General features: G+C 37.7%; 1 protein-coding gene across 2 annotated transcripts in view; it reads left to right on the forward strand.

Moving 5' to 3' along the window:
* The window catches only part of LOC110031371 (uncharacterized protein slr1919), a 123,723-nt gene that overhangs the window by 56,150 nt on the left and 41,064 nt on the right, over positions 1-26,509 (forward strand). For both annotated transcript variants that reach the window (XM_020734544.1, XM_020734552.1), the window contains 5 exons: positions 6,813-6,938; positions 7,315-7,512; positions 10,426-10,532; positions 11,970-12,132; positions 12,704-12,769. In XM_020734544.1, coding sequence (XP_020590203.1) covers positions 6,813-6,938; positions 7,315-7,512; positions 10,426-10,532; positions 11,970-12,132; positions 12,704-12,769 — 660 coding nt within the window. The remainder of the gene's footprint in view (positions 1-6,812; positions 6,939-7,314; positions 7,513-10,425; positions 10,533-11,969; positions 12,133-12,703; positions 12,770-26,509) is intronic.

Genomic DNA, 26,509 nt, shown 5'->3' on the forward strand with positions numbered 1-26,509 from the left:
ATGATGAATGACTTCATGAATCTTCTCAGCACTCAACCCATGATTGGTTGACCACCTCAGAATGCGAGGTCTAGCGTCAGGTGCAGCAGTAGTTAAAAGAGAAGTGTGCTCGTAAAACCAAAGCTGAGGATGTTTTACACCATCAACATGCATGCAAAAGTTAATACAACAAAAAAAAATTCAGAAGAGTAAAGTTTCAATATAAAGAACAAATAGTTAAGAGAAATACAAATCCTTGAATATAGCCAATCGACTTATTCTGCCTTAATTTCATGGAGGTGATTCTCACTTGATCGATGATCATATCACATATGACAGCAGACCAATTAAATGACGGAAAAGTTTGTACATTTACAACAAAGGAAGCTAGCTCTGCAGGCACATGAAAATTGCTTGAAGGAAAAAAGAAATTAGTTAGTGTGAATTTCAAGTATAACTGCTCAAAAGGTGGGGTGAAAGCTCCTTCTACAAAAAAGTTTGTCAGTTTGTTCTTTATTTGTCTGACATCCACATTTGATAGAGGTCCTTTTTTCCATGAAACAGACTCTCATCTGTTCGACATCTCTATCAACAAAGCCACGTGGTCAGCATGTAACTTAACCTTCTTTCCACCCATTTTGAAGACACCCCTCTCATTATCCCAACATCTCAAAATATGTAAAGTCATGACATTGTCCTGGGGATATGGGGGCATGTCAAAGAAATTGAAGACCCTAATTTTCTTTAAATTATTAATGGTCTCCTCTGAAAGCAGATCTCGAATTGCATCCAAGGCACCTCTCACTGCAAATAGATGACATCTACAGTTGAAAGTCCTTGCACTCATGATCCTGCAAATTAAAGAAATAAGAACACATTATTAGAATAACAATCACAAGAATAGCACGGAAATAACACAAGTAATAATAACTGAATAACACAGATAATACAAAATAACACGGAAATAACCCTACACAGAAGCATGGATAATACAGAAGCATAACTAATTACGCACCAGTAACACAGGAGTAGCACATGAAACACACTTAATTAATAATCACCCTAAACACATGAATAACACGGAAATAACACATGAGTAACACACCAGTAACACAGTTAAAACACAGTAAAGTAATACATGAATAATACACGAATAATACAAGAATAACACATCAAACCTATGTCATTACTTAATAATCACCATAAACACATCAATAATACATGAATAACACGAAAATAATGCATGAGTAACACACCAGTAACACAGTTAAAACACAGTAAAGTAATACATGAATAATACACGAATAATACAAGAATAACACATCAAACCTATGTCATTACTTAATAATCACCATAAACACATCAATAATACATGAATAACACGAAAATAATGCATGAGTAACACACCAGTAACACAGTTAAAACACAAGAAAATAATACATGAATAATACATGAATAATACAAAAATAACACATCAAACCTATGCCATTAATTAATATTTCTTCATAAACAGAAGCATATCACATCAATAATACATGAATAACACGGAAATGACACATGAGTAACACACCAGTAACACAGTTAAGACACAATAGAGTAATACATGAATAATACACGAATAATACAAGAATAACACATCAAACCTATGTCATTAATTAATAATCACCCTAAACACATCAATAATATATGAATAACACAGAAATAACGCATCAGTAACACACCAGTAACACAGTTAAAACACAGGGAAAATAATACATGAATAATACACGTATAATACAAGAATAACAAATCAAACCTATGTCATTAATTAATATTTCTTCCTAAACAGAAGCATATCACATCAATAATACATGAATAACATGAAAATAATGCATGAGTAACACACTAATAACATTTAAACCACAGGTAAAAAATAGATGAATAAAACACGAATAATATAAGAATAACACATCAAAACTATGTCATGGAGATATCTGTGAGTCCATCGAATTTGGTTTTATGCAGTTATTGAGTAGGGTTTTTTCCGTGCTAATGATTCAAATCCATGATGTGTTACTTGTGTGGTATTGATGTGGTATTGTTGTATTTTTGATGTATTACTGGTATATTACTAGTGTGTTATGCTATTGATGTGGTATTGTTGCGCTATTGTTGTGTTACTGATGTGTTACTCGTATTTCATTATCTGGTTTAGGTGCATACCGTGATTTTAACGAACGACTGGACGCCATGGTGACCTTCGCTTGCGCCGGAGGATGCGTTTCGCCGGAGGGTTTCGTCGGAGGATGCGCTTTGCCTGAGGGTTTCGCTAGGAAGACTAAGCCCTAAAATCGAAAAAGTGCGTAGAAAATGAAGTAGTTCGAAGAAAATGAAAAGGCAGGCGGGTTCGGGTTTTCGCTCAGGCTGGGTCGCGAATACGATTTAAATAAATATTTATTTTAATTTTATCTGCTTTAATAGGTGGGGCCAGAGTTTACACATCGCGGCAATTTATTGGTTACGCACGTAGCTTAAGGTACGTAGTACTGAGGGAATAATTTTCCGGGTTGAACTGGCTAAACTGGCTCAACAAGGATGTGGCCAGTCCAATAGGGAGGTTGAACCGACCGTACTTAGGGCTAAGTGTTGTTGTCCCCTCCTAGTTATCACCACTATAAATATGTTGCTTTGTTGTTTACGGTTTAGTCTCTTTTTTGTTTTCAAATTTCTCACCATCGGAGTGGTTCTACTTTCCTAGGGTTATATTCGAGGACAGGTGGTGCTCCGACTGTAATCTGCTATGAGGTGATGATCATCTCTATAAATCCTCTCCATATTTCCATTCCCAGGTCGCTGTCCTCTTCCCCGCGCTTCCCACCTTCCTGGTTCCTGTTGTCGACACTCTGTCGACCCCTTCTTGGTTTCCAAGCTTTTCTTCCCCTCTACCTTCCGCCGCCAGCTCTCCCAGCGCCTCTACCTGATGCCGCTAGCCTCCTGCACCAGACCTGCGGCCGCCGGTCCTCCTGCGCCTCTTCCTGCTGCCTCCAACCTTTCATACCACCCTCCTTTCATTCCACCACCCTTCTAGCAACCCGACCTTCTTCTGCTTCCCCTTTTCGCAACCTTACTTATTGTTGCAACCTTCCAAACCACCCCCACACCTGCTGTCCATCTGGGGTTCTTCACATTCTCCCTTGCCTTAGAGGCTTCTTTGTGCTTTGTGTATTTTGTTTCCCATTTTAAGAACTTTTGTTATTATTCCTTCAATTTTTTAGAAATAATATTCACATTTGATTGTTTTTTGGATTACTCTGCACACACACACACACACACATTTTTTAAAAGCCCAAAGGCTAATATATTAAAGAGAAAATGATACAGATAGATTGTATGAGTTAGCCCAAAAGTAGACACCCAGCCCACAGTTTACAACACACAAAAAACTCAAAAAAAAGAAAGGGTACATATTAAAATAAAAAAAAAAACCCAAGAAAAGTGAGTGTCGATCCAATTTAGTCCTGCCTCTGCCTTTAGTTCTCGGAAAGGATCCAGCTAACAAATTGGTGAGGTGCGTACCATTACCCGAAGTAACCAAAGTATCATACATAATATTCCCGAGCTCAAGTAGATCTTTATTCTTTTTCTTCCTCCTGAAAGTGTAAATCTGTCATTCCTCATCCAAAGAATCACTTTGATGAGGAGGTAGAGTTATAGCAGAAAGATTAGCAACCGTTGTACTCACAATATGTTCTAGTATATGTGATGTATGAGTTGTTGCCTCTACATCGGATACTTCTTGAAGATGGAGAGGTGTAAGGTTCTCCTGATTATTAGTCTGAACACTATTCTTTGTAGGTAATAGTCCTTCAGTATTGTTTTTAATGGGGTTTGAAGGTGTAGGTTGCCCAGCAGAGCCATATAACATCACATCAATCGCAAAAACAATAACGGTAGTGTCAAGGGAGGTCCACAGGGGCAATTAAATCAGACATCAAATTCTGTCTTGTGGTAATTTTCTCCCTAGGTGGAACAAATATGTCCAGAGCAGTGGAGTTAGACCCATCCTTATTCACTTGAACCTTAGATTTTTAATTAGGATATAACTTGTGACATTTATCAAGGGTATACCCAAACATCTTACAATAAGTCAATAAGGAGGTCTGTGTTACATAACGATTTGTTGCCAATATCCATTATGAGTTGTACCTAGCCATACTTCAGTAACATCAGGTAAAGTAATATCCTTTTCCACAAGTATTCTGGTCACAGAAGGTGTGGTTAGGTTGAAAGTGGGTAGATCTAGCTTCATAGGGTCCCTAAGAATGACTCCAATAAAGTAGAGAACCTGATGATGAAAAAAGTGCAGTTTGAGACCAGGTAGACCAAACCATACCGGTACAGTGAGAGTTTCATGATTTGAGTCGAAATCAGTAGATCACTTGAGTAACTTCATTGACTTGCTGCAATATAAATATATTTCTTGGAGAAAATCTGGGTGTAGTCTTCCGTCATGGTTAGTTGAATCAACACGTCTCCCATCCATGAGTCTGACTATCCACTTGCCTACTAGTTTGAGATCATCAATACTTTTTCTGATAACTTCCATAGATGAGTGTCCCCACTAAAATTTTTCAATAAGATCAAACTTGAATTTTTCAGTCAGAGTTGAAATTTCTAAGTCAGAGAAAAAAAGTGTTGCTTTTCCATCTTTCCTACTTCCCTTCTTAACATAAGGACAATCATCCGTACCATCACGATAATCCTTATAGCTTAAGGGGAAGACTACCGCCGACTCCACCTGAAGATTACCCACCACATGGGTAAGAGAGACTTTGTCAGTTTCAACCAAAGAAGAAGGGAGCGCCATCAGAGCAGGGAGATCCACTTGCTGGAAGATCCCGATATAATAGCCGTCGGCATCTCCTGCTGCGAAGTCCCCAACACGCATATGCGAACCGAAGCTGTCGGGCAGGGAGAGGTGAACGTCAGCGTCGAAGCAGAAGAACAATGCAGACGTGTGAAGCTGTAGGGGTCGAAATCGAGCGAGACGCAATAGACCCAGACTCGAGCCGTCGACGTCGAAGAGACGCAGTAACGTCCGGACGAAGTAGAGGATGAGGAGCGAGAGTCGACGAAACAGAGGTGAGGTGCGAGCCTTCTCCTTCGAGCGACAAAAAAATATGCATACATAAAGTACACATACCTGTTAGTGTGACGTATGGATGCTTACATAGAGTACATTTTTGCCATAACCATACCCATGATCATAACATAATTGTATTCTAGACTATTAGAATTCCTTTTCCGTTGTAATTCTGCTGTAGTTGTGATTCATATTGTTGTTTATAAATTTTATTTTTTTGTGTACAAAACAAGTTTATATTTCCTTCATCATATCTCATGTTGTTGGGATGCGTCGCCTTTCGAACCCGAGGTGTGACACTAGTTTAGTTATAAGCATGATAATGGATGTCAGAGAATGGGAACCGTTCATGAGTAATGTTTTTTCTGCATGCAGAAACCATATCAGTAAAATGAAGAAAAACTAGATCTAACTTTTTAGTCACATATGCATTTACTTTGGTTGTATCTCTTTTTACCTCTATTGTTTTAGGAATAATCTTGCATGTTGACAGCTAATGCACTGATAAGGAAATCATGATTAGTTCTAGTAAAAAAATTAGCTATGCTTGGTAGATCAACAGTTGGTCTAATTTGAAGCCTCACACTTGCTCCACCGCTAAGCTGAACTTTTTTCATTAATCTCATGATAAAACAAATGACAGAGAAGCGTTTGGTTTACTTGCTTTGTCTCGGGCTCAAATTGGTAGTTATGATGGAAGCTGCAAGCTCTTCTGAGGGCATGGGAAATCCCTCAGAGCTTGTTTATATGAGCCGTTGGTCTTATTTAACCCTCCTGATCGTCTAGTTTCCATAGCCAAGTCGCTTCTATTGTTTTTGTTTTATTTCGTAAGCTTATTTGCTGTTTGGCAACTCATCGGTCTTTTTCTATTTTATCCCTAATAAAATGTTAGTATTTGGATTATCTTCTATCATATGAAAAAGCCTGTAAAGCATATCAACTAACATCAGATACTGATGTTTCATTTTGTGGAATTGGGGTTTTGTCTTGAAAAGTAGGATATAAATCGTTGGGGATGTGGCACTTAACACGTAGTGAGGAATGGGGATGGTAAAATACAATTTCAATGGGAAACATTCTCAAGTTCATGTGTTAAGAACATAGAGAGTAGAAGATGGTAATATATCAACAATCAACACTTAGTGGCCTTAAAATCTAAACCCTAATCCCTAAACCCTAAATCCTAAATCTAAACCTTAGACCTAACCCTAAACCCTAAGAACATAGAGTAAAGATGAGATTGTTGTAGTTGAATTTGATAGGTGTTAGTTTTGTTGATGTTAAAAGTAAAGATGAGAAGATACGAAGATTTGGGCAGTTGCTAGGCTTTCTTAAGTAGTTTGACTTCATTTATGCGCTAATGCTTACTTGCTATTACTCCTTGTGTGTGTGTATCTTGATGGGAAGAAGTTTTTTCAAGCCAAGGTGTTTTATTTGGTTGTACATCCTTGAAATATTGCATTTTGTATAAATATGTCAAAAGGGTACAAAATATGTACAAAAACTATGCCTTAAGCATGTACAAAATGTGACTTGTCCTCTATCATGAAGGAAAAAAGAAATTGTTGCTCATTTACATTTTTCGAAATAAAATTACCATATAAGGTTGTATGGGCACAACAATATGAGGTTCTATTTCCATCTCTGCCATTGTGCTGGAAAATAACTTCTTGTTCTCTAACACCTAACACAATTGATCGTATCATTGCAGCTTAATGTTTTGAAGAAAGCAGCAAAAAGAAAGAATGATCTTTACCTTTATGCTGATGAGCTCGGCAAAGGATTAGTTGGTGAGCTGGATTACCGAATAGAATCTGCAAATGCCTCCGAGTTTTTGGTAGCTAAGTATATTTCATCTTTATTTTTCTTTTTCATATCGAGTAAAATATCAAAATAGTTTCATAACTATTTACATGGCGCCGTTTTAGTCCCAGAGCTTATAAAAGTGCTAAGTTAGTTCCCAGACTCTTTTAACGGTGGCAAAAATAGTCTTCACTTTGGATTATTTCAACCAATGTTTCAAGAGTTGGAAAACTTAATTGACATTTTTATAAATTTTAGGACTAAAATAATTCTCTACAAAGAGTAAGAGGACCATTTTAACACTTTCCTCCTTTCGTATCTGACTGCTGGTTGTTAACATTAGGAATTAGTTGTTTCTGATTGGAATAATCAGCAATGTGCTTGTGAAACGTATACTTCTCATTTTTCAGGAAGTTCACTCCCAGTATTCATTCATGTCGGTTCCAAAAGTGCTTGTACATTTGACCAGCAAAAGAGTTTTGACAATGGAGTGGATGGTAGGTGAAAGTCCCTACAACCTACTGTTACGTTCAGGAGCATATGGCGTAGAGTTGGATGAATTCACGAAGGTTCAGCAAATGGAGGCAAAAAGAAGTCTACTTGATTTGGTAATTTAAGATAGCTTGTCATTTACTTCTTACTTCAAGAAATCTGCCTTGGTCGTTTGCTGATTTTCAATAGAAAATTATTTCATTTAACCCAAACATTTCTGCAAGTTCTATATTTTTGTAACGATAATGGTAACTTGTTTTTCCTTACTGTATAAAGTATCTTTTCTTTCTGAGAGCAACAATCAATACCATTCATGTATTATTGTTGCTCATGCAATTTAAGCTACAAAATCAAATTTGGGCTGTCTTCTTTCATTCAAGTTTAAAGATGTATGAGTTTTGGCAAGAATACTTCCAAATGTCTTCACATTGTCTTTATGCCTATTTTCTATACATATTATGTAAATATTCATGTTTGGAGTTATATGTCTGTGTAGACGGTTGATTAATATAAGATTGCATAGTGTTTGATTTTGCACTTTTGGAAATCTCTTTACTGTTCATGAGAATTTTTTTTGCAATCCCATTAAAAGAACATTTTCATTTTGAAAACTTGCTATCAGGTTCTGTTTTGCGTTTGAATTTTATAGTACATTTGGAAATGGATATGAAAATCTATTTATTCGGTTTCTAATTCCTATCAAGCATTATTCTCTGAAGCATATATCTGAATAACAGTACATCTGACTGCTGGATGAGCACAGGCATCCATGTTTCTCGTTTCGTAAAAGATTTCAGAATTGTTTATTTTCCTTTCTTTTGTTTCATCTCCTGGACATCATTAATGGCACAACAGGTTTTGGAATGAGGCTTTGATCTTCAATTTTCACTTTTTCAAGATGGTTTGTGATACCGGAACTCAGTGAAATTCAGTGGAAACACAAAAACAAACTTTTATTAATTTAGAAATAGGGCTTCTAAGCGAGCGTTCCAGTGCGGAGAGCAAAGGAGCCGTAGAAATCGCGAGTTGTACCCACGAGACGGGAAGACGAGCCGCAAAACAGGTGAGTTGTACCTGCGAGACGGAAAGACGAGCTGCAGAGCCGGGAATTCCCGAGTCGGGAAAGCTCGCGAGACGGGAAGACGGGAAGACGGGAGACGAGCCGCGTGTCGGAGATTGTCGTGGGTACGACGTAAACCCTCCTATCTCTGCTGGCTATTTGCATAACTAGATATTATGCAAGTGTAAGTCCTAAATAATAAAATTGGCTGGACTGAACACTCAAATAATATCGTCTCTAAAACGCAGCCACACAGTAGGATAGTTGGGGAAGTCACTGGGGACCTCCTCAGGATCTGTGACGAACCCTACCGTTTCCTTCCTTTGACTCCTGAAAATAACTGTTCTTACTTGAGCCACTCCCACGTTTTTTTCCACGTACTACCGTGAAAACCTAAACTTTGAATTCTTGAAGACTAGTATCTTTGATCATTATTGAAAGTTTTCTTAAATGACCCTTGTCATTTGGGATGTAATTAATTATAGGGGATTACCTCTATAGAGAACTTATAACCCAGATAAAATAAATCTTATTTAATCTTTCTATTCGATAGAGAAACTTGTCGATCACACATAAAAGGTTCGCAGACCGAACAAATGTAACAAATCTCTTAATTTGTATGATTGGGTCAATCGCCGAGGTATACACTTATCTTCGTGAATGTGTAGTGTACGCGGTATCAGACACAATTACATAGACTATTGGACGAATGAGATCTATTTGGTCTCATTTTTAAAATTAAAACACACACTACTTTCAAAACCAAAACTATATACCTCTTATATTAAATTAAATTTAAAAATTATTTTCAAAATCAAAAGGTTGACCAACAAGTATAATTAGGGCTACATGTATATTGATAATTTTCTACTTAATGTCTCCTATTTTTTTCCAAAGTCATGTTGAGCCCATGTTCGATGCTGTGTTAAGATGTGTCTTAGACCTGTTTGGGTCAAAAAAATTTTTTTTGACATATTTTGTAGTGTCGAAACGTGTCGAAGCCATGTCATGTCCAATATGTGTTCGAGATGGGTACGACACATTTTTAGAAGTGTCGGTGCTACACGGCCTAATTCTTATGAATTTACATATCTAACACCTAAACTTTACCTATTACATTTATGCTACCCAAATCTTTTATATCACCTAAAAATGCTAGTATTCTAGCTTATAAAAGGATAAATAATCATGCATAGGTTGGGTGGTATAAATGTAAAAAATTAAAGTTTGGGTGTTAGATTTTTAAATACATAAGAATTGGGTGGTATGCGTGTAAATCTTCCTAAAATTTTATGTAAATTACTGGATAACGTTTGGAATGTAAAACGTTATTGACGATCTTCCTCACCAACCTTGTTTTGTCCTATTTCTCAACAACACATGTAGAAAGAGGAAGAAGTGTATTATTTCACAGGCTAACGAAGAAATAGATGTTGACATCCATCATTCTTATCCTGAACAATCAAAATAATAGCTAAAAATTTGGATTGTTCTGCTTTGTTAATTTTAGTGACTTGCCCAATCTGGGAAAGCTGAAGATAAAATAACATTGTGAGATGCCAAGGTATCTTTTTTGTATAAATTCTTAAATTTATTTTATAATACAGATCATATTCCTGATTTCTATGTGCTATTTTTTTTTGAAAATTTACCTACATGGCACAAAATGTTTATGTTTTTACATATCTCACACCTAAACTTTCATATTTACACACATAGAACTTTGGTGCTTTAAACCTATGCATGAAAATGTGGATTTCACTTTTAAAAAGTTATAATAGTGCTATTTTTTAAGTGATATTAAAGATTTGACTGCTATATGTGTAAATTTGAACCTTTAGGTGTGATATGTAAATACATTTGAATTTTGCGGCCTGTATGTAAATTTCTCTTTTTATTACTGTTTCCAGTATTTTCAAATAGTCATCTTGATAAACTGACTGCCGTGTTATGTGTTTTTGAATTCAAGGTTAGTAAAGGAGTGGAAGCAACATTAGTTCAACTACTTGAGACAGGATTATTGCATGCTGATCCGCATCCTGGGAACTTGCGCTATACAACTGAAGGATGCATTGGGTATGTAAATATTTTGTTCAGCTATGATTTGATATTTGGCTGATAGTTGAACAAAGGACCTATTCCAAGAAATGATTTGAAAGTTTCATTAGAGAAAACCGTCATAAATACTGTTTCCTTTTTCATGGTTTTTTGTTGATTGCAGGTTCTGATTCCTCATATGAACTGCGCTCTAAGAATTTATTGGAACATTTACTTACATAATTCAATTCCTATTTATTTTCATATGTAACACCTAAACTTTAATTTTTGCATACATACTTCCTTAACTATGCATGAAAGTGTGCATCTCTTTTTAAAGATTAATTTTGTGGTATTTTTGATGTGATGTGAATAATTTGGGTGATAGATATAAAAAGGAACGTTTTGGTATTCGATATGTAAATACATTGGAATTAGACGTTATATTTGTAAATGCCCCAAAATTATTAGTCACTTACGCGGGGGCTAAACTGGTTGAACCAGCTGGTTTAGTTTAGACAAGAGGAATGGAGGGCCGGCTGCCCTTATTGATGGGCTAGGGTTGCCGCCCGAGGGGAGGGGCCTCCCCATTTTAGTTATTATCTACTATAAAAATGTTCATTTTTTTTTGTTTTGGGTAAGATTTTTGCTCCGATTTCTGTTAGGACAGCCACCAATGTTTGTTTTCTCTTTGAGGGCTGTATCCGAGGGATTGGTTGGTGCTCCTGCTGTATCTCTTTTCCGAGGTTTTATTCTCCATTCTCCGTCTGTATCTTCCCCACACTTCTTCCGCCCGTCGTTCCCTGCTACAGCCATTTAGAACAACTGTCGACGCTGTTCTTCCTGCACTTTTTGCATTCCAGCCCAAGTTCCATGCGGTTCCAGCACCCGCACTTGCTGCCATTGCTGTTCCATGTTCCAGCCCCCTTCCTTGCACCATACATGCTGTCCTCCTTCCAAATCAACCTACAACCCTCCCTCCTGCTGTTTATGACAGCTCACAACCTTCCATCACATACTCACTTCCTTCGTTGTTCCAGCCCTCCCTCCTTGCTGCCCCTCACTCTCCTAACTCTCCACCCTCGCTGCCACAGTTGCAACTCCTTACCTTTGTTATTTGTCTAGCTGCGCCAAACAACAAACTGCCGTTGTTTAGACTTCCATCCCTTCCCACCCCGTTGTTCCAACCTCCCATAATCGTTGTTGTCCCTCATCCATAGTTCATAAACCCCTTCCCTACCTTTGTGCCACCTCTCCAAACCCCCTAACCTTCACCACCTTCACCACCTTCACCCGGGATCTGCCCTAATGTGAATTTATGTTTCGCGTGTGTTGTATTTTTCTTATTGAGTGTGTTTAATTTTAACCACATATTTGCTTCCTGTAATAATATTTAATTTTTTTGTTGTTGTTTGGCCAGTATCACTTAACTTATATATGCTTAATCTTTCTGAGCTATGCATATGTGCCTTTCAGATTTTTGGATTTTGGTCTTCTTTGCCGGATGAAACAAGAACATCAAATTGCTATGCTTGCATCCATAGTCCATATTGTATATGGAGACTGGGAAGCTCTTCTTGGTGATTTGGCCTCAATGGATGTTGTAAGGCCGGGAACTAATATCCGTCGTGTGACAGCGGTACTCCTACCTATGTTGCCTAATTTAAGTTTTGCTTTTTCATTTACTAAAATTCTAATTTTCTTTACAAGTTTTCTCATTTGTCTTACACGCCGTCCTCAGTTTTGGTTTATGCAATATGAGCTAATGAATAGCTATAATTAGACACTCAAATGAGGCAACTTTTATTTTTCATGTACTTGAAATATAACCGTGCTCGAGTACATGAAAACAACAGAAACGTTTGAAACTAGTTTGGCTTGCTTTGAAAGTTTGACACGTATAAATTATAAAATTATAACCTTTTTCCAATTTTTTTCCCACTTTCTACTGAATAAAAGCGTGAATTGAGGTTTCAAATTCATATCTACATAGATATTAGAGTCGGCTTGTGAATCTCCGGTTGAGTGATTTTTTTTTTCAAGCTCCATCCAAAAGCTCTATCTCAATGTTATGTGTACCTTTTTTTAGAGGATCAAGCGTGATCTATTTAAGAATCCTTTCCCTTTTTACTGAGCCAGCATGCTTTAAATCGTTTTAACAAAGTGTTGACCTGATTCATTTTTTTATGCTTATTTAATTGGTGTTTTAGGATTTTGTTGAGACCTTAGGTGAGATCGACTACAGAGATGGAATCCCTGACATCAAATTCAGTTTGGTTAGTATATGTTTTCTATTTTATGTAAAATTTTTCATTGAATTTTCTAATTATCTATTTTCCTCTTTTTTTTTTTTTTAAATAAACTTCCTTCAGCTTTGAAACTTTACATGTTAATTTATGGAAGTCTTGGAGATGTCATGCATACCTTAGCTGTTGGTACAGTTAATGACCCATTTTTTAATAACTGGAAAAATAAAACAAATAAAATTCGAACCAACTGTATCGGTTCAACTTAATCGGCAATTCGATTACGTCAATTAGGAGGCAAATGAGACCCTTCTTGTTTGAAACCTAGAAGAAAAGATAGGGAGAGAGCGAGCGAGCGAATGACGAACATGGGAACCAACACCAACAAAATTGACGACGACGCTTGTTGGTGTGGTGCGAAGTTAGCATCGAAGACCCCACGTGCGGATGAGAGACAAAGACTGTAGAGATGAGTGATTCACAAGAGCAAAATCTTGTGTCACAACCCGGCCCGGGATTTGAAATTAACCGAAGCGGGTGCAGACGGTCAAACGGTTGAAATTAAGTTTTCTATATTCATTTTTTATAACTAACTTTTAACAAATAAAAGAGTTATTAAAGAAATAAAATTAACGTTGTAGAATTAAATTTACCTTATTATAGGTTGTCCATATTTTCTATAAACATTTTCTCTTCTATTGTTAATCTTGTAATCAATTATTTTCATATGAAAAATTAGTTTAAAACAACAGTTAGCTAACAAAAATACTAAATAATCACACTTCTAAATTACATTACTACAAGGGAAAAGAAAATAATATGCATGCTGATTAAGTTTTTACTAAATCGGGATAAAACATTTGATAGTTTATGAATATGACCACTTACGATATTTCAATGTATTCAATGTGTTTTATTATATCAATAACATATCTATATCATTATATATCCGTACAATTGTCATAGGAGCACCGTAAAAAAATTTTGCCAGTTAAGATACTTCAATATCAATATCATTTTTTATTTACGTGCATGGGTACTTCAGCATTCCTCTGCTAGTACCATAAAGGGGTAACTCCATCATAACCAAACATGCATATATACATATATATATATATATATATATATATCTACATATATATGTATATACATATATATGTAGATATATATATATACATATGTATATATATTGTGCCGGCATAGTGTCGTTCCCCTCTGTTAGGGTTTCGCCTCATAGCGAACCCTAGCTTTGCTACACGGATCTCTCTCACGTTTCTATTTCCTTGCTTCGTCTTCGACGTCGGTGCTCGCTTCGTCGCGTTATTGTTGTTTCTGCCGGTAGGCTCGCATCTTCGCATCCTTCCTGACGACAAGGCAGGCCGAGTTTTCGCATTTCTTTCCATACGACGTCCTCATCTATCCAGGACGCCTTCCTCGCGTCGCGTCGGTTTGGCGACAGAGCTGCTGCTCTGCTTGCTTGGTCGCGCACTGCTCTTCTCCTTGCTTCCTGTCCGACAGAATCTTGTTGGCAGAGATGGCTATTCGTTCTTATGCTACTGCACTTGCCGACGACCTTTCGATTCCTACTCTTCTTTCAGAATCAGAGACTGGTTTTCGTATAGGTAAATCTTGCAATGTTCCTCAATCTTTCACGATGCTCTTGAAGGGGGTGGCGATCACACCTTCATAAAAAAACTGGGGAAAAAAAAGGGAATTCTAGTCTTATTCTCACAGAAGTTGAAACCAGTCTCTCGCTTCCTCTTGGTGTTTTGCTCTAGTGGGGAAACTTTTTTATGGTCGCCCAAAATTGGAGATCATTCGGAAAGAGTTTGAGGCTATGAAACTATTGAGCAGTTGGAATATTGGTTTATTTGACTGTCGGCACATACTGATTCAGTTGTCTCATGATGTTGATTATACTCGCATCTTTTCTCGGAAAGTTATGAAGATCGACAACCGTAATATGAAAATTCTAAAGTGGACTGTTGGTTTTGACTCAAAGGCGGAGTCCCCTATCATTTCAATTTGGATAAAATTACCGGGGTTAAAATTACATCTGTTCAATTTGGAAATTCTCTACATCTTAGCAACTGCTTACGATAAGCCTCTCAGGTTTGTTAGTCCTATGCTTGCTGTCACCAGACCCTCTGTGGCTTGTGTGTTAGTTGAGAGGTACATCACTCAACCAGCTCCGGATGAGGTGTTGATTGGAACCACTCACAACGGGTGAACAACGGGTATTGGCAAAATGTTGAAATCGAACCACACCCTCTTTATTGCTCTCATTGTAACATGTTTGGTCACATCTCTACTATTTGCTATCGTTTGCATCCCCATCTAAGGCTGAATATCACTAAAGAACAACCACCTATTATCCCTGTTGAGATCCTATTATCCCTGTTGAGAAGATGCAACCCGATCCTCTTCCCAACACGGCAGTTCCTGAAGAAGAACAACATACTACAGTTACAGATCCAGTTGTGCTTATACTACACACTATTATTGAAGAAGAATCACTTACATGCCAAGACACACGAGAATGTTACGCGAGAGTGCTCCTTTGATCCAATAACAGATCAGCCGGTACAACATGTAGTTGCTTCTAATGTCCAACAATATGTACATCTCTAACACACTGTAGACCAAGATCAGGTGAGCCAATCTTCGGAAGAGGAATGACATGTCTATTACAGGAGGACGGAGATGAATGGAGGCCGACTCCAGCTAGGGAACATATTGGATGATACATTGATTACTACTGGCAATGACAATCATCTTACTAACTTATTAGTTTGCTCCTTCCCTAGAACCAGAGGCAGAGTCAAAACCAAATTGACTTGCTCTCTAGCCACCTGATACTATGTATTTCAGCATTTTTGGACTTTTTCTTTGTCTCTACTGTACTTTTCTGTATTTTCTAGTTTTGGAACCTCTTGTGGTTTTGGTGTGGACAGGGTGTCATGTTTGGGCCTTTTAGTGCTCGATGGCGTCGTCTTCCTCGCTCGGCTTTGCTAGGGTTTCGCCCGATGGCGAACCCTAGCAACAATTACGGTCGCTCCTTCCTCTCGCGTCTTCGTGCTCGATTCGTTCGTCTGCCCTGCTGCTTCCTCTCTCTAAGACAAGATGAGGCTCGTCTCCGTCTTCCGGTCTCGCGAGCTTTCTTGGCTCGAGATTTTCCAGGCTCTGCAGCTCCTCTGCGGCCTGTCCAATCGCGTGTTCTGCGGCTCACTGGTACCGCTCGTGATCTCTCTGCGTCCTCTGCGCCGTCTCACAACTTCTATTTCGACGCCGATTTTTCCCTCGTCTGCTTTCTTCTCTGAACTTTGAAAGTCATACCTTTCTTTGAGGATGACTTCGGATAAATCGTATGCAACTGTCCTTGCCGGTGTCCACGTCTCAGGCACACCAAAATCGTCATCTTTCCCTCTGTCGTTTGAGTGGGCGGAGGACATCAAGAAACCTGGTAGGAAGAATGGAAGGTCTGTCATCTTTTTTACAGCAGCTTAAGATATTCAACTTGCTTTCTTTATTCAACTTGCTTCCTCCTGTCGTCTGAATTTAGTTGGGAAATTTCTATATGGTCATCCCAAAATAGAGCTCATTCACAAAGAATTTGAACTTATGCACCTTGTTGAAGAATGAAAAATTGGACTATTAGATGAGAGACACATTCTTATTCAAATTAGTAATGAAGGCGATTACATGCGTTTATTTGCTAGAAGGATAATATGTATTGATAACAGAGCAAATGAAGATTCTGAAATAGTCTGTGGAATTTGCCCCACAGACGGAACCATCAATCATTTCGGTTTGGATTCATCTCACTGGTCTGAAATTTCATTATTTTACTCATTTCATTATTTTTCTCAAAAAATATTGTACTCTATTGCCTCAGCTTATGGGAAGCCACTCAAGACGGACATTCCTACTTTTAATCGATCCCGTTTTCTGAAGCCAGTGTACTTGTTGAAAGAGACATCACTTCACCTGCTTCTGAGAAAATCTGGCTGGGCACACAACACCATAGATATTGGCAGAAAGTAGAGATTGAACATTTCCATCTTATTGTTCGAACTGTCGTATGTTCGGACACTCCAACTCTCAATGTCACTGTTTACACCCCCGACTCAGACCAAAAAAACAAACTGCTCCCTGCTCCGCTAGAGGCTGTGATTCCATCTCCTCCTCCTCCTCATCAGCTCCTAGTTTTTGACACTATTGATCATCAAAAGGATATCCCGGATGACGTCACTATCCATGCAGGCAATATGACAACTATTCAGTCCCCAGTTGTAGCTCCGTCATCTTTGGAACCTCCTATCGTGGGAGAGAGGGAGTTTTTTCAGACCCCGCTTGCCCTAGAACCTATTACTGTTAATACAGGTGGAAATACTTCTACTGCTTTACTACCGCCCCATTATGTCCAGAAAGATGTTAATATTACTCATACCCATGGGGATCAAGACGTGCAACGAACTACACCTGTTCGACCACCTTTGGAATCTACTGATCAAATAAGTCAGTTATCGGATGAGGAATGATAGGCCTACACATCCAGGAGGAAGAAGAAGAATGACGATCTACTTGAACTCAGGAATCTGGATGATACTTTGGTTACTACAGGCAATAATACTCACCTTACTAATTTGTTAGCCGACTCATTTCCAAGAACTAGAGACAGAAGGACTAAAGTGGGACGTCTCTAGCACGTTTTGTGCCATTTTTGTGGCTTTTGGGTTTTTTACATTTATGTATCTTTGTTTTATCTTGTTTTTGTGTATGTTGTATTGTATGAGTTGGGCTTTCGTTTAGACCATCTTATATAACATTTTTGTATATTTTCCGTATTAATATATTTGTCCTAAGATTTTTTCTAATATATATATATACTAGGGGTGTGTTTAAATGTATTTTTGGTTTCTGAGAAGGGGATCCTCCCCCCCTCCATTCTCTGTACCTTTTCTTTTAATTAACGCGTAGGGAGCCACTGTTGCTCTTTCCCCTATATATATATATAGCCCATCTACGCTAGAGAAGGAAGTGTCATCAGAACAACCAGCTGTCACCTACAGCGAGAAACTTGCGTCAGGCTGGAGAGAAAGGAGCAGAAACAAAGCAGAAGATCTGGCCGGAGAAGCACCAACGCAAACACGAACAGAAGAAGTGTCGAAAACCGACGCAGAACGACGAGCCGCGGCGCTGGACGCCGACTCAGAAGCCGCGGAATTTGCAGCTCGACGTAGAAGTTGGCGCGAACGAAACCGCAGAATCCCTTGTCGACGATCGCGGATAACGAAACGATCCTCTGCCGACACGTTTGCGGCAAATCTTGCTAGCGGCAGAGGCGGAGAATGGTCAGAGTGTCGAAAGAAATGGCATAGAGGGCGACGATCGCGGAATTCTAAAAGGATGTCTGCGTTGGTGCTTCTCCGGCCAGATCTTCTGCTTTGTTTCTGCTCCTTTCTCTCCAGCCTGACGCAAGTTTCTCGCTGTAGGTGACAGCTGGTTGTTCTGATGACACTTCCTTCTCTAGCGTAGATGGGCTATATATATATATAGGGGAAAGAGCAACAGTGGCTCCCTACGCGTTAACTCAAACTATAAGGAATGTCGCGATGACACATATGATTGTCCTTTTGTTAAGAAGGGAAGTAGAAAATGTGGGAAAACAATAATTTTTTTCTCTAACTCAGAAATTTTTACCCTTACAGAAAAATTCAAGTTTGCTCTCATTGGAAAATTTCAATAGGGACACCCACTTATGGAAGTTATCAGAAAGAGCGTAGATGATCTTAAGTCAGTAGACAAGTGGAAGGTGAGACTTATGGATGAGAGACATGTGTTGATCCAACTAACAACGACTGAAGACAACATCAGAATTTTCTCCAAGAAATATCTTAATATCGCAGGAAAAGCTATGATGTTACTCAAGGGTCTCTTGATTTCGACCCAAATCATGAAACTCCTACTGTATCAGTATAATTTAGTTTACCTTGTCTCAAGCTGTATTTTTTTCACCATCAGGTTCTCTACTCTATTGGGGCAATCCTAGGGGATCCTTTGAAGCTAGATCTGTCTACTTTCAACGTAACCAGACCCTCGGTGGCCAGCTCAACCAGACCCTCGGTGGCCAGAATACTTGTGGAAATGGATATTACTTTACGAGATGTTACTGAAGTTTGGCTGGGCACAACCCACAATGGATATTGATAACAAATCGTCTTGGAAAACAGACTCCCATATTGTACCCACTGTAAGATGTTTGGTCATATCTTTGATAAATGCTACAAGCTCCATCCTAATTTGAAAATTAAGGTTTAAGTGAATAAGGATAGGTTTAACCCCACTGCTCTGGACATTTTAGTTTCACCTGGGGAGGATACAACCAGACAAGCACTGCTTTGGACATTTTAGTTCCGCCTGGGGAGGATACTACCATACAGTTGGTGTCTGTTGTCCCTGAGGACCCCACTCATGACACTGCTGTTACTATTATTGCGAGGGATGTGATGTTGTCACCTTCAAATCCCATAGAAAACAATATTTATGGACTATTACCTACAAATGAAAGTGTTCAGATTGATAATCATGAGGGCCTCGCAACTCCACTTCTTCAGGAAGTATCCGGTGTAGAGGCAACTCATACTACACATATGTTAGAACCTATTGTAGGTATTATGGTTGATATTCCTTCTGCTTCAGCTCTACCACCCCATCAGATTGATTCTTCGAAAGAGGAATGTCAGGTCTATTCCAGGAGGAAGAAGAAGAATGGAGGCAGACTCCAGCTCAGGAACATATTGGATGATACATTGGTTACTTCTGGTAATGACAATCATCTTATCAGCTTACTAGCTTGCTCCTTTCCTAGAACTAGAGGCAGAGACAAGTCTAAATTGGGCCGCTCTCTAGTCAGCTGATATTATGTCTTTCGACACTGTTAAACTTTTATTTAAGTATCTAATGTATTTTTCTGTTTTTTCTAGTTTTGGAACCATTTGTGGTTTTTTAGTGGGCAGGGAGCCATGTTTGGGCTCTCCCACACTTTATATCTGAATCTTTCTTTCTACTTAATATATTAGCCTATTTGGGATTTTAAATATATATATATATATATATATTTGAAAAGCCCAAGGCTAAATCTATTAAAATATAAAATATATATATGGTTGTATGAGAGGGCCCAATAGAGACACCATACCCATACGATACAACACACACAAACACCCCAACAGAGCAAAGATACACACGGAACCCCAAAAAATGAAAAGATACCAAAACCGCAGAAAAGAAGTAGCTAGGGACAAGCCAGTTTAGTCCTGCCTCTGCCTCTAGTTTAAGGGCGAGATCCAGATAACAAATTGTTGAGTGCCGAGTCATTTCCCAAAGTAATCAAAGTACCATTCATTAGGTTCCCGAGCTGAATTTTACCTCTAATCTTCTTTTTTCTCCTTGAATAGACCTGTCATTTCTCCTCGAAAGACTGATTCATCTCATCATCGTGTTGGTAAACAGAACGCCGGACAGATAAAAGCTGATGAGCACCAGAAGAAAGATTGTCAACTGTTGCAACGACTGTAGGTTCTAGTGTGTGTGAAGCGTGAATTGTCTCGTCTTCACCTGATGCTTCCTGCAACTGAGGAGGGTTTGAAGGTTGCTCAGCAGGGCCATCCAACTTCTCATCGATCGCAGAAATAGTATTTTCAGGGGGAGGGTCCACATGGGCTATTAAATCAGATACCATAACCTGTTCTGTGGTAGTTTTCTCTCCAGATGGAACAAATATGTCCAAAGCAGTGGGGTCAGATCCAGTCTTATTTACTTAATCTTTAGATTTCAAATTAGGGTGAAGCTTATAACATTTATGAAGGTTGTGCCCAAACATCTTACAATGAGAACGATAAGGAGGTCTATGCTCCATAACAATTTGTTGCCAATATCTATTATGAGTTATGCCCAACTAGACTTCAGTAACATCAGGTAAAGTAATATCTCTTTCAATAAGTATTTTGGCCACAAAAGGTCTAGTTCGGTTAAAAGTGGGTAGATCTAGTTTCAAAGGGTCCCCAAGTATGACACAAATAGAGTAAAGAACTTGATGATGAAAAAAGTGCAGCTTGACACAAGGTAGACTAAACCATACCGGTATAGTAGGAGATTCACGCTTATTGTCAAAATCAAGAGACCAGTTGAGTAGTTTCATTGGTTTAACAGCAATGTTGAGATATTTTTTTGAAAAAATCTCAATGTAGTCTTTAGGTATTGTTAGTTCAATTAATACGTGTCTCCTATCCATGAGTCCCACTTTCCACTTTCCTGCTAATTTGAGATCATCAAAATTTTTCCAGATAACATTCATAGGTGGGTGTCCCCACTGAAAATTTTCAATAAGAGCAAACTTGAATTTATCACTGAGTGATGAAATTTCTAGCTAAAAAAAAAGTGTTGCTTTCCCACTACAACACTTTTAACCTGATTGTGTCTCTCATCGATCACTGAAATTTTCCAATAAGAACAAACCTGATAATATCCATAGCCAAACATGCTTATATAAACATACTATAACAAATATTATTTAGTAATGATTCTTTCATTTTCATTTGTGTAATAGCTAATATACGTGTACATAAATCAATATCTATAATAATTAAACAATACTGAGTATGCATGTCACTCCAACAATACAAATAAAATTCAATAGAATTATAAATTATGAGCATACACTGCTTAAATATAACAACAACAGTAAGTGTATTTGATTGAGAAGAAATAAAATATTACAATAGCATAAGAATAAAAGTACTCACCTCGTTGATGCTTATTTGCCGTTGGATTAGTTTTGATCTCGACTCTTCTAAAATTGATGTCTATGATAAACATGATATTTATATCACTAAAATTTAATTTATTCATATTATTTTAATTAATTATTAATTAATTATTAAATTTACATTATTTAAATATTAATTTCCATCATTTTACTTTATGAAATCCGAACTAATTTAATTTTGCTATTTAATGTATATATTTAAAATTTATTAATTAAATTATAATATAATCCCAAACTTACCTTACTGAAGTTTGCTCGGGTCAGTTTCCATCCTCTTTTAGTTCACGCACTTCTACTTTTATTCTCCTCCAAGCTGAAATTTTAAACGAAGAGTCCTATTTCAAAAAAAAAGTTTCTCTCTCTCTATATGTATATATTTAAGAAATCTGGAGGTAATTTTATTTCATCAAATCAAAGGGTACAAGGTTGTTTGGTCGGTGGATCCTACTAAAAAAACCCAAAAAAATGCATTATAGACCCCAAAGGGTTCCACCACATCAGAGGTACAACTCAACGCAATAAGGATCTCCAACACAACTACAATTATACCCCAGAACAAAAACTCCAAAAAGTGTACTCTATATCCTTTGACTTGTAGATGATCCCCCCGAAAACAATTTGTGTATCTGCACCAGTGGACAAAGACAAAAGGGCAAACCATAAAGCAACAACGAAAAAGACATGGCGTTCAACTGGCTATCCAGTTGAGTCCACCCCCACATCCACTCCATGAAATTGTACTTGTATCCAAAATAATAAAAAGAGATAGCAGACAAGCAGAAATAAGGAATTTTAATCCTTCCAAAGACATCATCAATATTCAGCAACCAACAACAGTGCCCCATCCTCTATTAAGCTGATATTTCTCTATTTCCACAAATATTGATCACTACAATCAGTTGCAACATCTCTAGAGTTAAGGTATAGATTTGGTGTGTTGAGATTAACACCAAATAACGGGCAATACAAGCATAATCTACTATAACAAGTAGATAACATGCATTTTCATTTATCCAAAGATCCACTGCTTCATATCATCTGCAAAAGAAAACATCCCTGCCTCTGGGAAGAAACAACAACAACAGGGAAGGTAAAATTTTGACTAAATGCAAAGACAACATGTCCCGATAGTAGCCAAATAAACCAGGTTTCTGTAGATCATTAATAAGCAAGCAGTTGCTTCGGTCTAACAAAAAAAAAAAAGCTATCCAATCCCACAGGACAGTAATCCACTAGAAACTGAGTAGTAGTACCATCTAACGTAAAAGTTTGTATAGGTGCAAGGAATACACCCAATAGCAGCCTATCAAAGAAGTTTCATCCACTGATCTTCTGCTTCTGTAAAGATAATATAGAAAACGTAAAAGTACAGCAATAGCAGTAGAGTTTAAGGTAAGAGTTTGAATAGGTGTAAGGAAAGAAATCTCCCAATAAGCCCATGAAAACAAGTTTTAGTAGGCTCATCAGAAACCACGTAGACCTCCATTAACTCCCTCCCACAGCAGCAATTTTGTAATGACAGACAAAGCAAACCAATAGATCCAACATCCTATGAACCTCAAATGCACATCCCCAAAGAGAGAACCCCTTGTCTATATCAGTAAGCTGTTCAGAAAAAAGGTTAGCCAAAACAAATTCTAAAAAATGGTAAATTCATATTATCACCATTAAGCAAATGAGGTTTGCATTGTAATGTTACTTGCATATTCCTAGCAGTAGTTGTAGCAAGATAATTGGCAGGTCTATTAGCTTCCCTTAGGGCATAATTCCAGGATGTAACAATTTTTGTGGAGAGATGTTGATTTTACTTATATATCCAGAAAGATACCAAGGTGGTTCTTTATCATTCCTAAGAATATACAGGAGCGCAGTAGAATCCAATTCTATAAGCAGGAATTTCCATCTAAGATGACAAACACATGTAAAGCCATTGAACTCCATATAATTCAGCATTCATGGCACAAACAGCTTGACAAGGTGAAGAAAAGGAACACAAAAATTTACCAGAGCAAGATCTGAAAACACCCCCAGCACCAGCACCTCCACTCCACCAGTTACCATCAGTATTTACCTTTATCCAAGGAAAAGATGGTTTTTTCCACCAAATTAGAGAGATCAAATTTTTATTTGAAACAGATGGAACCTTGGCCAATAAACCATCACACCTAGCAAAGAAACCAGGTTTGTGTTTTTGATATAGAAGTATTTTATGTAGGTATGATAATATGTTTGATATAATTCTCTCCTGCTTAATATAAACCTCCTCATGTTTGTAAGAATTTCTAGCAAGCCAGATAAACCATAAGGTAATAAATGAAACTGTATTGAAAATATGTATTTTATAATGAGGGTGCTGCCAAACCTCCCTGCAATGCCCCAAATTCACCCAGCCAGGAGGGGTGTTAATATTAACCAGCTCACTTAAGGTTTACCAAACTTTGGCTAAGAATGCACATGTAAGGAAGACATGATTTATGGACTCATTGGATTTGGAATCATAAGCAAAGAAATTGGGCCTGCTGGAAGGTGTTATGTAGGCCTTTAAATGTAGGTTGGCTGGGATTTCAACAACTAAAGCATCTAGTTGAGGTCTTCTTATGTGTTTAAAATTTAGAAAAGCTGAATCTCTATAGGTCAAATACATGCAAAGCAAGTATTGTAGAAATTTTCATCTATTGGAGGTTTATTCCAAGATTGGTGATTCCACAACTTGGAAAGGCATGTTGAAAATCAGAAATATTGCTGAGGACTTTATCCACTGGAAACTTGGGAATGGTAGCTTATCTTTTTGGCATGATAAATGGCAAGAAGAAGATCTATCTCCTTGCTTTACACATGATAAAAAAGGCTAGACTGTGGCTGATCTTTACTTTGATGAAGGGTGGAACTTGGAGATGCTCACCAATATGTTAGGTAAGGATAAAGCTACTTATATCTCTAGGACTCCTTTTGATAAGTCCCAAAAGGATAAAATTATGTTGATTGATACTATCAATTGTTCTATTACTAAAACTATATGTTATTTGGAATAAATGTCTGACCCCTTTTCTGTCTTTTTTTTGTTGGATAGTTTTACTTGGTTTGGTTCCAATGGATGATATCCTTGAGAATCCCTTCCCAATGTTTGCTTTGCAAGCCGGAGGAGGAAAGTGTAAATTATGTGTTTTTTAGATGTGCCTACTCTATCAAAATCTAGACAGTTTTAGGTGATCGGGCTGCTATCAAAACCCCTCCATTGGGTTGGGTGGATCCGTCACAGTGCAGGGAACATTGGTTTCATCCTATTCAGGAACAACATATATTTAACATCATTCCTTTTATCTGCATTTGGTTCATTTGGTTAGCTAGAAATTTTCCACAAGCATGAGAATTGTGGCACTGAGTAGGATAGGGTGATTTCAAATATCCTATCTTATATACATAAGTTGTTTATTTATCATAAATTTAAGCCATCTTTCTTTGCGAGCTGGGAGGATTGGCTGGGTTATGATATACCAGACATAAAGTTTTGTAAGGTCTCTCTTGTATGATGGAAACAACTATCTTTCCCTTGGATTAAGGTAAATACTAATGGTAGTTGGAATGCTAACTGTGCAGGTGCAGGTGGGGTCTGCATGTCTCATTCTGGTAAACTTATATGTTTTTTTTCTTCGCCTTGTATGGTTTGTTTGTGCTTTATCCGCAGCTTTATATGTTGTTTGGTTGGCCTTATCTGTTGCGGCTAAAATGAATTGGTGTTTCTTACAAATAAAAATGGATTCAGATATTCTGTTGGACATATTGGCTAATGATAAAGAACCTCCTTGATATTTAAGTGTTGATTTATGCAGGATTAAGCAACTTTCAGCAAATATTGTCATCACCTGGGGCTACACACCCATGGAAACTAATAAGCCAGCAGTTTCTTTGCGCAAGTTGCCATATAGACTAAGGCTATAATCCTGAAGACCAAGTCTGATTATGATCTTAAGTAGCTCCTATTGGGGGACAATCTCAATATGTCTTACCTTAGATCTTTTTTTTTTCCCTAAGATGGGATGTTTGTTTATTGTTGTTTTTCCTTGCCTTCTTCTTTGTTTGGGTTTAGCTATTTATTTTTTTTTGGAGTTTTTTTAGTATACTTGTGTCGGTCAACTTTTTTTATTTTGAAATTTAATTTAAATATATGAGGTATATAGTTTAGGTTTTGAAAGTAGGTTTTAATTTTTTTAAAAAAATGGGACCAAATGGATCTCATTTGTCCAATAGTTTGCATAATCGTGTCCGATACCGCGAGTGCTACACCCTCCCGAAAGATAAGTGTATACCTCAGCGATAGACCCAATCCTACAAATTAATAGATTTGTGATATTTGTTTGGTCTGCGAACCTTTTATGTGTGACCAACAAGTTCCCCTATTTAATACAAATATTAAATAGGGTTTATTTTACCTGGGTTTCAAAGTCCCTATAAAGGCAAACCGCTATATTTAATTACATCCCAAATGACTGCAGTCACTTGAGAAAACTCTCGATAATGATCAGATGTAGTAGTCTTCAAGAATTTGAGATTTAGTTTTTCACGGTAGGACGTGGAAAAGTAAGTGGAAGTGGTTCAAATAGGAACAATTATTTTTCAGGATTCCACAGGAAGGAAAATATAGGGGATGTCACAGATTCTGAAGAGAAAACCTCAGTAACTTCTCAAACTATCCTAATGTGTGACTGAGTTTTAGAGACGATGTTATTTAGGTGTTTAATCCTGTCAATTTAATTGTTTGAGACTTACATTTGTATAATATATGATTATGTAAATAGTCCACAGAGATAAGAGGGTTTACGTCGTGTCACACGACAACTTCAGAGTCTAGGGCGAGTTAGGACTTACGTTGCACAACATGGTTGTACAGAAGCCTAAAGAAGGTGTGAGGATTTACGTCGCGCTGAACGAACTACCTCGAA

Source organism: Phalaenopsis equestris, unplaced genomic scaffold (genome assembly GCF_001263595.1).
Source record: "Phalaenopsis equestris unplaced genomic scaffold, ASM126359v1 Scaffold000002, whole genome shotgun sequence".
Taxonomy (NCBI): domain Eukaryota; kingdom Viridiplantae; phylum Streptophyta; class Magnoliopsida; order Asparagales; family Orchidaceae; genus Phalaenopsis; species Phalaenopsis equestris.